The sequence below is a fragment of the Cydia splendana genome, chromosome 18 (genome assembly GCF_910591565.1).
Source record: "Cydia splendana chromosome 18, ilCydSple1.2, whole genome shotgun sequence".
NCBI lineage: Eukaryota > Metazoa > Arthropoda > Insecta > Lepidoptera > Tortricidae > Cydia > Cydia splendana.
In genome coordinates this window covers 12,230,300-12,246,550 of record NC_085977.1, presented here as the reverse complement: position 1 = coordinate 12,246,550, position 16,251 = coordinate 12,230,300, and the positions used below count along the sequence as shown (strand labels likewise).

Here is a 16,251-nt window from a genome sequence, read left to right as displayed (position 1 = left end):
TAATTCTTGTTCAATGACACGTGCATTGCGTGGGCTATCAAATCCACTGCAGACTTTCATGGACTGACTTCTAACACATAAGTATCTGTGACTGGTAGTAATTTTCGTTACTAAAAATTGTTATAAGATGCATGGGGACAATTTCGACTGCGGGAAATTTCAACTAATCGAAATATTATTATATTCCATGTTTAACATTATTAAGAGAGTGCCATATATGTCCAGATAGCGAAAAAGATGTTATCTGGACATACTCGTATATCTCACTCTAGTTAATAATGTAAAACATGGAATATATTTCGATTAGTTGAAATTTCCCGCAGTCGAAATTCCCCCTGCACCTTACAAAGAGAAATTGGAAAATGGAGCGTTTTGTGTGTAAAACTTCTACCCGCGCAAAGACAATATAAGTAAAACGTGAAATCTAAACCTAATCCTATGTTACCCTATACTAAGCCATTTTTCATCTAAAGATAAATTAAACTTCTCTACCCGTAAAGTGAGTATCGGCAGACTATAACAATAAACGTTGATGTGGACTTTATTACCAGGTGATAAAGTCTGTTTTCATTAGCGCCGCCGTGATGAGTACGGCGCTATAAATCGGAGCAAATTGCAGCAGTATATTGAAGCTGGCGGCTAATCTCGTACCGGCTTGAATAAGAATCTAGAAAATGCCATACGGCCTGAGTCTGACAATGCTCATAAGAAGACACAGCGGTACGATGTCAGTGTCAAAAGTTACATTTCTACAACCAAAAAACGTTACTTTTGACACTGACAGATCGGTATCGTACCGTTGTGACTTCTTATGAGCATTATTCGAATTGGGTCGATAGAAAAATATTCTAGTCTATAAAAACGTCATGTACTTACAATAAATGACTCTTTTCGGTAGGTCTATAAAACACCGGTCTATAATATACCGAAATTATATTTACCTTCTTAAATTTTCGACCCATAAAAAGTGGTAAGGAAAAAAGAGGTAGGTACTTACTTAATGTTTCCTAAGTGTAGTTTTTCATGCAGGCACATTTGGCACTGTCTAACGCTGAAATGGTTGACCTACTACATATATTATGTGATATATAAACATTTATTGATGGTGTTTTTTTTTTCTTTTAACTTCACATAAATAGTTAGGTATGTATACTTATATGTATTATGTGCTACTATTTCTTATATACAAATACAAATGCGTTTATTTCATTACTTTTTGCTTAAAAAAAAAAAGGCCATAATCGGTATAGTACATCACAAAATGATTAAAAGAAAGGTAAAATATTTTACAGTACATATGGTCCTATTTTCCCGCACTTGTGCGTAAAATAGCACTTTTCGTACGTATGTAAAAAGTTTAAAGGGCTATATGTACTGTAAAACGTTGTGCGATACACGTGCGAATAGGTAATTCTCAACTCGTGTCGATTTAACACACTCCCTTCGGTCGTGTTTTAATTTATCGCCACTCGTTTCGAATTTCCTCTTATCCGCACTTGTATCGTAAATGACTATTTTACGAAGCTCGAAGCGTTTTTTGAAATCAGGATTAATGAATCGGCCTACTTTAATTTACCTTAACCTAATATCTACCTACGTATATACATATAAATCAGTACATGTATTCATTATTTATAATATAAATGAGTTTGCAAACGAAGCCATAAAATGAAACGATGATCAAAATAAAACAAGATAAAAATACTTCAGATAAATTAATAAATAAATAAATTAGATAAATAAATTAGGTATTAGGTTATAACAATTATAACCTATAAGGTTATGGCACCATCGTTCGAAAAGATTGCACCATACCTTTGGCCTACTGTCGAGTAGATGGCGTTAATTTCAGTATTTAACAAATTAACACATATCATGAAAGATTAAGGATCAAAGTCAAATGGCGTTCTAACAGTTTTAACTTTTAATCTTCTGTCGAAAGATGTCAGTAAAACTTTGGCTACATAATTTACTTTGACAATCCGCCTCTATTTCAAATTTTCTTTGGTAAATAATATCGGTTTTCCGTTCATTGATGTATTGCAATTCAAAGGTTACCCTTACATGCCGAAACTTCTGCATGTTTTCCTGTTTTTTTTTTTAAATGTAAGCCATTTTTAAAAGGTAATTCCCAACGTTACCGGGAAATTTCTCTATCAGGGTATATCCGTATTGTTATTGTGTCGATATTGTATCGTATCGTGTTCAAAGTTCTATTTTCTCACATACATTTTAAGACTGGTTGATGAGTTCGCATCACGCGCGCGATTGGTTGATGAGTTCGCATTACGCGCGCTATTGGTCGCAACTAGTTGCGTTAGACTGCACGATTGATTGGCTGGAGTTCGTGAGTAACACCGCTGAACTATAGTACCATTTTTAGTGCCCGTAAGGCCCGTCCTTAGATATTATACGTCAATGTTAAGAATAAATTCATTGTTTCCTTTCTGGGGAGTCTTGGGAAATAGTAATCTGTCAGGCAATTTACCTACTCTTAGGGAATTTCTGGAAATGGGAGATAATATTGTAAGGTAAGTACATGTCATCTTGAAACTTAAGTCATTGTCAATAGAGGTGACAGCAAGGTGTCATCTATTGGGCATTAGCATGTCGAGCACTAGTACGTTTACCTTACTTGCACTTAGGTAATCTAGTGACGTCTTTAGTAGGTATTACATGTCATGTGTGCCGTAATACTGTCCACGTAATACTAACAGATGCGCATGCATGTTTTAATGCAGTTAGGGTGCACTTAGCTTAGCTCGTGAGCGTTCGTTGTTGTTTCTACCTACCATAAACAATGAACGATATATTGCTATCTGCCTCTCTATCGAATTTGCATTATTCGAGCGATGATTTCCGATGTTCATAGTAGGCCCTCAGTAAATACTGGCAATATTGTTTTCAAACTATGTAACGTTATGCTAAAGATCATATGATGAAATAATCTTAAAAAATACGTTTTGAGTTGAATGTCTTCACAAAAGACCTTCAGAATCCAATAGCATAAATAAAACCCGCAAACATCTTATTTCGGGAGCTTTATAACCTCAAAAACAGGCATCTTTTCCTTAAGAAACACGGAAAAAGGAAAAACGTCTTCAAAACAACCACTGCTTAGTGGTAATCAAAGAGCGGAGGCGCGACTTGTGCGTTTCCAATACTTAACGGCGGTAGTGGCCCTGACCCTGCCTACGAAGTATTAGGTCCCGGGTTCAAATCCTGGTAAGGGCATTTATTTCTGTGTTCATCACATTACAGTATGTATTTAAGTATTCATCTGTACCTATTTATTATACATATATATCGTCGTAAGAAACGTTGGTGACAGTGTCTACTCGTGACAGTCGCGACTACGGCGTTAGTTTTACGTAAAGTGTATCCAACTTCTAAATGCCTTTGCACGGAAAATGTGCGCGCTGGAAAACTCGTTCAAAGTATTTAATTAAAGTTGTACGAGTGACTTTCGCGCTGTTTCAGTACGGTATAACATGGAACTAGTTGTAGGTATGTAGCAAAGGTGTCATTACATTACACCGTGTCACCGCACTGTGCTTAGTACAACGAACTAGAATAACTAATAGGTATACTCGTACTAATAGTTAGAATCTCTGAATTTGACTAGAGCTAAAAAATTACCCCACGGGAATTGTGCCGCGAATGACTTCACTGTACTGCGCGCATGTTAGGTACAACGTCAAATAATGCCGCGCTAGAGATGGTTTCTGAGCTGAACTAGCGCAAGAAATAATACGTTATTTCGACTACCGTTTTTAATGAATTATAGTATTAATACTACTTTTACAGAATCAGTTTTGTTTCGTTTCTGTGTAAGAGTCATCTTTAATAGTTCGGCTGCGGTATACTTATAGGTTAAGTTATCCTGGATACCTGTGAACTATAGTACATTATTGTCGAGGCTCGGAAGTAGCTACTTGCAGGCTGAGGATTCGTTTTAAACGGACGACCTTGGGAGTCCGTTTAATTGAATCCGAAGCCAGCAAGTAGCCTTCCAGCCGAGTCATATATAGTGCTTTTCTCAAAAATGGTGCAAGAAATATAAATATCATAGAAATATTTTACAAAAGCAACTTTCTTACGTATATATTTTCACAGAAAAAAGTAGAAACAATTGAAAAATTAGCTTTGCCGCCTTTTTATTTTTTTAATAAAAAAATAGAAGTGTATTTTTCTGCCGAAAATACGCCAACCTATTTGAGACAGCTAAATAGTCGCGGTACTAATCATCTGTTTGGCTGTTTAATGGGCCTGTGCCTTCATTTGATATGGCCATTTCAACTTTTAAAAAGTTTGGAACTCGACAAATAATGGAATTTGTATGCAACATTGCAGTCCCAAAATCGAGCTGCAATGTTTTTAACTTTTTAATTTTTGACTGACCATAAACTACGCGCTTCGCAACCTATTTTTTAAACGGCAAAGTCGACTTTGCCGTCCATTTTTGAGAAAAAGTAATATTCCTGTTTTCGCGGTAATAAATTACAAACTAGTTCAGTTGTTTATTAGGACATATGTCATAAGTCATAAATAAAGTTTATAGTAGTTACTTGATGAGATTTTTGTACAGTCAGCGTTGTATAGTAGGTAGCATCGAACATATTCAAATAGTTGGGTACGCCATACGAATTATATGCTGTACCGAACTATTTGAATACTTTGGATGCTACCTATACTATATGACGCTGACTGTACCTATATTTTGTATAGAGATATCATACACGTTTCATTTTCCTATAGTACTCGTTATTGCTACGTGCCCGCACGTATGAGGTAATTTAATTACATAATGAATACATGCTTATATAGATGTTCAAGCAAATCTTGTCAGTAGAAAAAGGCGCGAAATTCAAATTTTCTATGAGACGATATCCCTTCGCGCCTACATTTTTCAAATTTGCCGCCTTTTTCTACTGACAAGATCTGCTTGACCAACTATATGTATATATTTTTTTTCTCTTAGAAAAATGGAGCAAACAGATTACTCTATGGTACCCTAGAGGCTGTACTAGAAAGCAAGCACATCCAATTACAAGATGGAAAGATGACATTCGTCTGACTCTGGGGCCATACTGGATGAGGGTTGCTGCAGACAGAGCCCCAATCGAGACAGTTGGAGGAGGCCTATGCCTTACGGCACACCGAACTGAGGGATATATTATAATTAAAAATATTCAATTGTGATTTATATTGTTCGGAATAAATGGCTTTATTATTATTATATGTATATGGATCCTAGACTAGTAGTTAAAATTATAATGCTACATAATCTTAAGAAACAAGGATAACATTATTGGGTCATATACAGATTTAATCGAAAGTTGTCACTCCTGCGAAAGTGTGGTGTGTGTGTTTGGTGGTGTGGTTTCTATTGCAGATTAACAGAAAAAGGTTGCCCGTTTATTCAATAAAATAAAAATATATAATTTAGCGAGGGACTGGGCCGGTCACGTCTGCCGCATGGCCCGCATGCATCCAGAATTATGGGCTAGTGTAGCTACCAAGTGGACAGAAGAAGGGCACAGACGCGGCAGGCTCAGACGGAGATGGCGGGACGACCTAGACATCTTCAACAACTGGCCAGAGCTGGCGCTATGTCGGGAGTCGTGGAGGACAAGGCGAGAGGCCTTTGCCCAGCAGTGAGACACCATAATAGGCTAAAAAAAATTTATTGGGTTACTAAGGCCCATAGATGCATACCTTATAGTATAAGTGACATTATCTAATCCATATCGTTTCTAGATCTATCAATTGACGTATCTTAAAGTTCGAATCGGGCAGTTTGTCATTTCCCAAACTTAACAAAATACCTAAATCATCCTAAATCCATTCAGTGTCCTTGGAGGTCTGATTCGTTTTTAATTACGAGCCATACAAAGCTTCAGGGCAGCAGACTTAATTATAATTACAACATTATTTACCTATTATCGGGTAAAACGTATTACAAAATTTTACCTCACCCCAAATTCATTAACTTTGTGAAGAGTTTTCAAAAGCGAAATGCGGCTAAACATAATTTGCTTCATCCGGAGTTAAGAACAATGTCTGAGTTTTTGCGGTTTTATTTCGCTTAACAATAGCCCTTTTGTGTCACTTTGGGTAATTCACGTTTCGTTTCATAAAAATTCAGGACATGCCGCTGTCCGGCAACTGTTTTTATTAAAGAGAAGACTCAGTAGCAGGAGGAGTCAGTGGTAAAAAAATTGTGCGGCGCATATTTTTTTTAAATGGCCGCTATATCTTTTTTATGATGCCTAAAAGGATAATAAAATGTGCGCTTTACATGTCTTAAGCTTACAAGTACAAGATAAAGGCGCCGTGCCATCTGTGGCTAGTTATTTCCGACTACGCTTATTATTATTGTTTATTGTCGTATGTTTCATCTTGTCGTCAGAACTTTTTTTTTAACAGTACGGATATGATGGTCGTTCTTGTCTACGACGTGACAGCGTGATAAAACGGTGTCCGTCACTTTCTACCCCATGGTGTTAAAAAATGACAGTTATTTTATCACGTGGATAAACATGGATAAAGCCATCCATAATACTCCGGCTGAGTTCGATAAATTCTGTTGCAATAGATTTATTATTACACCACGGGTGTTATACGCTACTTGTTTAACTGATTTTGAAAGAGGTGTTTTTACGACAAACATAGTCGGGTTAGTGTTGAAAAGTTTTGCTTGTTGTAGTATGTTATCTTATCTTATGATATTTTATCTTATATTACGATATGTTATCTTATCTTACGATATGTTATCTTATCTTACGATATGTTATCTTATCTTACGATATGATATCTTATCTTACGATATGTTATCTTATCTTACGATATGTTATCTTTTGTTGCAGCTGCTGGGTTCGGACACGGACTGGCACTTCGCGCACCGGGGCCTCCCGCACGCGCGCCCGCGCCGGTCCATCTCGCACACCAGGTTGCTGAAACAGCACCCTCTTGTAAGTACCAGTGGACACGTTCTGTGATAACACATCTTATTGCATAGATATAATGTCCAGGCGGCGTAGCACGGTCGCGTTTTTATCGCTTGTCATGCCTTGCCATGCCTGTCACGTTCTAACAAGTATGTAAGTGCGAAAGGGACACGCATAGTGATAGGCGATAAAAATGGAACCGTGCTGCGCCCGCAGCTGTGGTTGGTTAAGAGTGTCCACATACACTGGTATTCAGAATTAGGAAGAGTTAATCGACAACACTTTTAAAAGTATTGTTTGATTCAGGCAGATTTAGGCAGATGAATAAGAAAGCATGAAACCACGTACTTTAAGTCATATAAACGCGGTAATTTTATAAAGTACACGCCCGTAAAAGTCAGTGTTCTCTTTCTAATTCTAGAATATAAACTAACCACAGCATTATAAGAAAAGAAAGACAAACAGAGAAGTAATTTAAAAATCCGTAACACTGTGCTCAAAACGTAGACACACCACAGGCAGAAAAATGTACGCCAATATTGATCTGTTCTGTCTATTGATTTTTTCGTATTTTATACAAAATATACATACATATATCTCATTTCAACACAACTGAAACTCTATATATCAGTTTCAACTCTAGAAACCTAGAGAAGGTAGGTACAAAATATTTACGTATACGTAAATATTTTTTCTCAAAAATGTACGGCAAAGTCGACTTTGCCGTTTAAAAAATAGGTCGCGAAGCGCGTAGTTTATGGTCAGTCAAAAATTAAAAAGTTAAAAACATTGCAGTCTCGATTTTGGGACTGCAATGTTGCATACAAATTCCATTATTTGTCGAGTTCCAAACTTTTTAAAAGTTGAAATGGTCATATCAAATGAAGGCACAGGCCCATTAAACATCCAAACAGATGATTAGTACCGCGACTATTTAGCTGTCTCAAATAGGTTGACGTATTTTCGGCAGAAAAATACACTTCTTTTTTTTTAAATAAAAAGGCGGCAAAGCTAATTTTTTCAATTGTTTCTACTTTTTTCTGTGAAAATATATACGTAAGAACGTTGCTTTTGTAAAATATTTCTATGATATTTATATTTCTTGCACCATTTTTGAGAAAAGCACTATATATGACTCGGCTGGAAGGCTACTTGCTGGCTTCGGATTCAATTAAACGGACTCCCAAGGTCGTCCGTTTAAAACGAATCCTCAGCCTGCAAGTAGCTACTTCCGAGCCTCGACAATAATGTACTATAGTTAAACTTACAGCTACAACTTCGTTCATGTTCAAGTTCATAATCCCATTATCAACTAGCTGTAACTTTAAATGCCTGCACTAAGTCTGTGTATCTACCGGTATATTATACTACTTTAGTACCCGTTTAATCCTCCGTCTCAAAGGATGCGACATCGCTACAAGCTTACACTTCCGCTCCGAGCTGCTTTACTGTTCTGTAGCTAGTTAGCTACTGAAGTACATTTAAAGTCAAGGGTGTAGTAAACGGGGCATATTGCATCAAATAAGTCAAAGAAAATATTCAGTTGAGTTACGTATTGACTATTGATTGCTTTTAAATTTAGGTTTTTGAAGCCAGTTGTATGATGGATAAAAATATTTTATTTTATTGAATGGGTTAAATAAGTAAAAAGGGTTCTTACTATTTTAATTTAATTAAAGGCTTACCATAAATGTATAGAAGTCATTACGTTTTACCTCTGACGTGTACTACTTCATATGTATACCGAATTTTCTGAGAACGTTTTGGTAAGTCACTACTAAATACTTTAATTGTATTTAGGTATTGCAATATATTTAAAGGCTGTATTCAATAAAAAAAGAATGAGTTAAGTACTTAACTCATTCTTTAAGGGTTAATACACTTATATATACGAGTATATACTCGTATTTCTTATATTGACTTAACACTGACCTTTGCTTCGATGCTTGACATTGCCTCGCCATCGCGAATGGCCCTTTCCAATAAGTAGTAGGTTAAGAATAAATAGAACTAGTTACTTCAGTTACTTGGGACTTTTGCGTCTTTTTATTTCTAGTTTTTGCATATAACTCTTTCATTCAGCTGATAAATTGATAAGATAAATCTTCTTAGTAACAAGATTACCTAATATAAGAATTGTCGGCTTACGGACGCTTCCGGCGCTTCGTTTTCTGTTCTGTGGTAGTAGTAGCTAGTAGCACCACATGATCACCGATCAGCCGTCATAGCAGGGCTCGGAACCGGTATTTAAAAAAAAAACCCTAAATAGCTAAATATTTTGAATTATTTTATACTCATTACGTAGGACTGAATCAAATATTTAGGTAACGAGTTTGTGTTAATAGATTGTCCCATTAAAAGTGAAATAATAAACCAAAGAACGAAAAGGAACGAAATAATACCGGTATTTTTGTATGGAGGAAATACCGGTTTCCGACCCCTGCGTCATAGAAAATGACGTGTCGGATGCATTGGCTTGGGCCCGGCCCGGTCTAGCGAGTCATACCTACTTTAATGAGGATTTTTAAGTGCATAATGAACCATATCGCAACAGAAACTACTAATAGTACATTGTGCAACATGGGGCGTAAGTTGAATATTGCAAACGAGAGTAAGTTAAATCGCGACGGCTTGCCGGAGCGATTTTTAGACTCGAGTTTGCAATATTATTACGCCCCGAGTTACACACAATGTTTTTCATCACACTTGCGATACAAAAATTAAGTATAAAGCAAAAAAAACTGTTAATTATGGCACTAGAAGCTTCATAACTCCCTAGGGAGAACGCTTTTTCTATAACTCCCGCTAAACCTGCGTGCAATTCCACATTTACTGAGCGAGTGTGATGAAAAATATTTTATATCTGACAACGGCGAAGCGAAATGAAGCTTTGCAGATGTCGCGGAGGAGTAATAAAAATGTAAATCTCGTAAAAACAGTATAATCAGTCTGGTTCGCTGATTAAACGTCTAGTTGATAAACGATTGAAGCTGACGCCATCGCCAGCTATTATAATAGAAGGCTAATTGGCACTTGACATGACCTTGACTGCGCTCAATGTTATCAATTACTGGGTGATTGGAGCTCATGCGCGGATCGGAGAGAAGATTTAAGTATGAGTGAGTTTAAGTAATAAGTAGGAAATTTAAGTAGTAAAAGTTATAAGGGTGACGAGAAATGGACTGACTATCTATTTAAAATCTTGGGGACCATTGAAGGAGATCAGCATATTTGACATTTCGGCTGGTACGATGGCGATGGTATGACCTTAACTGCGCTTATATCATCCACCGCTGCATGACTGTAAGCGTAACAAGCACAAGCACGCAGAGTTATTAGTACAGCGGCCCAAGGGCCTTATACACTGTTTGATGTGACTGGACAGTATCCTACCGACGAGTGGTATCGTTGTGTTCGGTAGAGTTTACTGAGTACGAAATAAGAACTCGTCACTTTCTAAGACCGTGGAGGGGTTAACTGTGACGTCACAAAGATGTCGGTCCCGGGTTTCAAAGTTTAGATTGTTACTCGGCAAGTTATTATCAGATTTTTTAAAATGAGGTGTCCTATGAAAGCTGATGAAATGTAGAATAAAACATGCTGTATAACCAAAAGTGTAATTCAATTAATTATTTTATTATTTACAAAAGTCCGAAAACTTAACATGTGTCTTTTTTTTCTCATTCAAAAAACACAATAAACGGCCACTTAGATAAAAAATATGTTATATAAATAATTTAGGTAGATGATTAAGCTACACGTTACTTCTTGAATTATGTGAATCCGATAATAAATAAGTAAACTACGATGATTACACCGCGGGCGCAGCGCAGCGAACCGCGCGCGCTCGGTTACTTGGAGCTGCGGGCGTGACTGAGAATGCTGTACCTACTGTATATCAAAAACGACCTAACAATTTGAAACGAGTGATATATCAAATGAAAGATATTTAAATAACTAATAACACGTGGTTATAAACTGGTGCTTGTCATCTAATAATAAGTATATATAGGGATAGGGATGTGACGACCCCATCGCCCGCTGGTTTTACCAGTGCAATCAGTCAACGCAGGGCAGCTTGTGGCGAGCTGTTGGGGATTAGCGACCTCACGTACCCGAGTGCTCCTGGAGAGTTCTGTTACCCGCAAGGAGGGTGGGTGGGACAGGATTCTCTGCCTCTGGCTTGCCTTAGCCGGCCGGCCAGAGTGGAGTCGTTAGAGCTATAAGCTCCAGGGGTGGAAGTGAAATATGCATAAGACGCGAGTTGGCACAGTGGCTGTTAACAGCCACTGGGTAGAAAGCGGCGCACACCTCTCGACACCCCTGAGCCGCTCACACCGGTGTTGCCCTTGAGCCATCCTAGATGTCGCTTTTTGTGGGGGCCCATCTTGTGAGGGCGAGTCACCGTCTGCCGGAAATAAAATTGCATACCGTTTTATTAGGCAGGCGTCCGGTTTTTTACCCCATAGCTCTGAGCCTCTACCATCAGTTTTAACATTGACATAACGCTCACGTCTACGTAATTTACTTTCTGTACATCTCGCTTGCACTATTGCTCGCATATGCGAGTACGAGCGAGATGCATAGAAAGTAAGTTACGTAAACGTGAGCGTTATGTCAATGTCAAAACTGGTGGTAGCCGTACAGTTCTTAGTCCATCGCTTTCACCCAATAACCTAGTTCATTTTAGATTCCATCAACTCTCAATAGTCCTTACACCCTGGCGGGTGCTGCCTCTGCGTGCGTCCCATGACACGGGCAAGGGCAGCCTCCGCTCGGTGTACCCCTTACATTTCATTAAAGTGTCAAAAGGGCCTCTACGTGTTGGCTTCGGCTCCGCGCACGCCTCCCAAAGGTCCGGAACACCATTGTTCCGTGATGGGAAAGACATACAGTATATATAAATAAGCAAACAATAAAAATCCAAAAAGTAGTCACTTCAGTGTCGATTGGACTCATTGTATTATTTATTATTATTATTTTTTATGATTTATATGCCAAGCATGAAAAGGTAATCTAATAAATGTGACTAAACACAGTTTACGGCGTTTTGACGTAAAAAGTTACTTGATTTATCATCACAAGATATATTTGAGTACATTATTGTCAAGGCTCAAAGTCGAAAGTAGCCTCCCAGCTGAGATTAGAGATTAAACAATTAGTCCAAGAAGAGGGTTCCCATAAGGGGGGTGTCTGTCCCCCCTGATGTGGTGCCTACTGCTAGACTCAATGGTGAAAGAGTTCAACAGAGGGGGTATGTACATGCAGGTTTACTCTGACGACGGAGTGTTACTAGTGAGAGGGACGGTTTTTAGGGTCGTAAGAGATATACGTGTATAGAGAGAGAGGACTGGATCTCAATCCGTCGAAACAAAGCTAGTGTTATTCACTAATAGAAGAATAAAAGAGATGAAACCCATAAAGATGCAAGGTATAGAACTAGAAATGGCGAATGAGCTGAAATATCTGGAAGTTACTCTAGACAGTACGCTCAGATTAGATACATAACTCACATCAAGGAGCAGATGGCAAAAGCCATAAGAACACTATGTCAATGCAAAAGGGCACTATAGTCAATGCTCGGAATCTGACCTGAGGGACGCGACGGTCAGGGCTGTCAACACCGCTGCTTTCTGGGCATCCACTGTTTAGAGTTTTAGAGGAACCTCGACACGAGTGAAGTAGAAATCCGCTGGATCTACAAGGCGGTGATATGTACTACCCAGGGTGCTATATGGGATATGAGAACGACCCCGACATATGCAATTGGGGGTAATACTAGGTTTGAAGCTTGGAATGGGGTGGAGAAGAGCTACTGAACAGTGATATAGAACGAAAAGCATGTAAGGAATGGAGAAGAAGCTACATGGACAAGAGATACGCGCTGATACAAAGAGAGGCACTATCAAAATTTGAGATGTTGATGGCCAATACCGTTATAAAAAGGCAGGAGATATTTGATAAGAAATACAGGGTACAATATAGGAAAGAGAGACAACTGGAAGGTGGAAGTCGGACACCCGACGACCATCTGCTTTACGAATGGCTCAAGAAGAAGCTCAACGAAACTAGCATAGTGATCCCTAAACTGGGAGAGCAAGTATCAATATCACTGTGCAGATATGCGTGTTCCAAGCAGAGGTATGTGCAATAGCCCGCTGTGCACGTATAGTTAAAGAGAGTGTGCAGCAAGAAGGCGCTATTGTAATATATACAGATAGTCAGCAGCACTAAAGTCACTAAAGAAAATATAGGTTACCTCCTCTCTCGTGAGAGAATGTCGAGAGGAGCTTAACTCGATAGGCAAATAAAGAAGTGTCACGGTGGCATGGGTACCTAGGACACTAGGGAGTGCCGGGAAATGAGACGGCGCACGAACTGGCGAGGATTTTTTTTTAAATTTATTTATCATGAAGTACACAACATTTTGTCACAAATTTAATTCCTCGCCAAACTGCGATTGCAGTTTGTTGGCGAGGATGGAGGCGGAGACGGAATATATGGGTCCGGAACCGGCTCTGCCTATGTCAGCGGATGTTACTTTTGAAACTAGGTAAGAGCAGTCTGAGACTACTGACGGGTATCATTACTGGTCATAACACCCTCAACAGACCTCTTAAGATAATGGAAATTAGTAGAGACACCTCCTGTCCACACTGTGGTAAGGAGTACCTTACTAGCAGAATGTACTATGTATGCGGCACCGCGATATAATACATTCGGTAGAGACACACTGAAAGAAAACGAACTAAAGGATGTCGAACTTAAAGATGTCATCTGTTCTGCTGGAAAACAAAAAGATTTGAGGAGAATGGTATGGAAATGCCGCCGGGACAGTAACCTGCAGCTCCAACCTCAGGGAATTGGGCTGAATGGACGCTACACGTGATCAGCAGCCCGTGCTTCCGGCCGGGCGTCCGTACACTACATCTACAACATCGAATTTTTTCGTTCCTAAAATCTATAATAACATAAATAAATAAAATAAAATAAAATAAAAATAGCCTTTATTTCCCTGAAAGGTATAGGTACATATTAACTTATTTAACGTATAGAACTAAAAACTAAATTAAAATTAAAAACTAAAATTAGGTGGTAAACTAAATATTGGTTTATTACGTGGGAATCATCCATTTCTGGACGAAGGCCTCCTCCATCTCATGCCAGTCGTTCCTGTTTTGGGCCAAGCGGGTCCAGTGGTTTCCAGCCACTGCCACTATGTCATCTTTCCAGCGGCGAAAAGGATGTCCGTGTTTTCGTTTGCCCTCTGCTCGTCTGGTGAACCAGTGCACAACACGTTGACTCCATCGGTTGTCGTTTAGTCTTGCGACGTGTCCGGCCCATTTCCATTTAAGTTTCGCTGTCATCTCTAGTGCGTCGATGATTTTTGTTTTAGACCTTATGTTGCAGCTCCTGATGCGGTCCTTCAGCTTGTAACCTAGCATACTCCGCTCCATTGCTCTTTGGAAAGTCCTGACCTTTTTTCTACAGGATGTTGTTGGAGCCCATGTCTGGCAACCGTATGTAAGAGTTGGTAGTACGTTCGAGTCCATTATTTTATTTTTGATACGGAGCGGAAATTTGCCTTTAAATATACTTTTTAGTGACCAGTATTTCTTCCAACTTAGGGTGATTCGTCGTTTTACTTCTTTTTCGGTCCTGTCTGTAAAACTTACTTATAATAACATACTTACCCTTAAATATTTGGAATATAAGAAGCACCAGCAAAAATGTATTTAAGTCTAAATTAAAAAAAAACTCATGTTGAAACAATATGTAGCTAGGATAAACGTAAGTTAAAGAATGTCATGTTATATTGAACTTATATTTGTAACTTATACTAGCATCTAAAATAGTTTAAATATCTAAATAAGTAAAATAGCCTAAAATAGTATGTAAAGAGAGGAGCCTATTTCTGCCAACAAACTGTTACACAGTTTGGCGGAGGTAATACCTATTATGTAAATGCTGTTTCCGTGAATAAATGGTTTATTTATTTTACTTTATTTTTTAAGTTTTTAAGTTATAGAGATATCGCTTGCCAGGACACTAAACTTATGCTTAATAACATGAATTTGGTTCATAATGATAATTATTTTCGATAACTCTCACTAATAATCGTTATTTTTTAAATATAAAAGTAAAGTGAATACTTCTATGGATTTTTATTTTATGTTTATTACTATATACTTATGTATAAGATGACAAGCTCCAGTTTATAACCACGTTTTATTGGTTATTTAAATATCTTTCATTTGATATAGCATTTGTTTTAAAATGTTAATTTGTTTTTGATATACAGTACAGCATTCTCAGTCGCGCCCGCGCCTCCAAGTAACCGAGCGCGCGCGGTTCGCTGCGCCGCGCCCGCGGTATAATCATCGTATTTTACTTGTTTATTATCGGATTCACAAAATTTAAGAAGTAACGTGTAGCTTAATCACCTACCTAAATTATTTATATGACATATTTTTTATCTAAGTGGCCGTTTTCATTGTGTTTTTTGGGTGAGAAAAAAAAGACAAATGTAAAGTTTTCGTATTTATGCAAATAAAAAATAAAATAATTAAATTACACTTTTAGTTATATAGCATGTTTTATTATACATTTCATCAGCTTTCATAGGACACCTCATTTTTTTTAAATCTGATAATAACTTGCCGAGTAACAATCTAAACTTTGAACCCGGGACCGCCATCTTTGTGACGTCACAGTTAACCCCTCCACGGTCTTAGAAAGTGACGAGTTCTTATTTCGTACTCAGTAAACTCTACCGAACACAACGATACCATTCGTCGGTAGGATACTGTCCAGTCACATCAAACAGTGTATAAGGCCCTTGGGCCGCTGTACTATATAGATTTAAGAGACAGTGGACGAAGCACATTGCTGGAACCAACGGCTGATATGTCAGAATAGCCAATCTGATAAAATGGTGAGAAACTCTCGAAAGATACATTTCACACCATATCAGTGTGTCGGTTGAAGCCACAGGCAAGACATCCTCCAGACTGAGCATAGTAGCTCTACCCTCTCTGCCACAAATACGATAGTTTTACTCCATTTTCGAGTCGAAAGTGTCTTTGTGTGACGTCCGTGTCTTTGAACGGACCAATCACGGCACGGGACCTCGCTCACCTGCCAAAAATAAGGGGGTGGGGGGACGCCCCGCACCCCCTTATTTTTGGCAGCATCGGTTTCATGAAATAATTGCTCTAAACTCCGTCTAGAGGATTCCTAGTCTATGGTTGAAGCTAAAAAATAGCATGGCTATTTCATATCACATATAAGCCGTACTTGT

At 38.3% G+C, this 16,251-nt stretch overlaps 1 protein-coding gene across 1 annotated transcript in view; it reads left to right on the top strand.

Annotated features, from left to right (window-relative positions):
• Nucleotides 1–16,251, top strand: part of LOC134799097 (neuroendocrine convertase 2) — a 110,159-nt gene that overhangs the window by 34,246 nt on the left and 59,662 nt on the right. Inside the window, exon 2 of the mRNA XM_063771488.1 lies at nt 6,870–6,974. Within this exon, the coding sequence (XP_063627558.1) occupies nt 6,870–6,974 (105 nt within the window). The remainder of the gene's footprint in view (nt 1–6,869; nt 6,975–16,251) is intronic.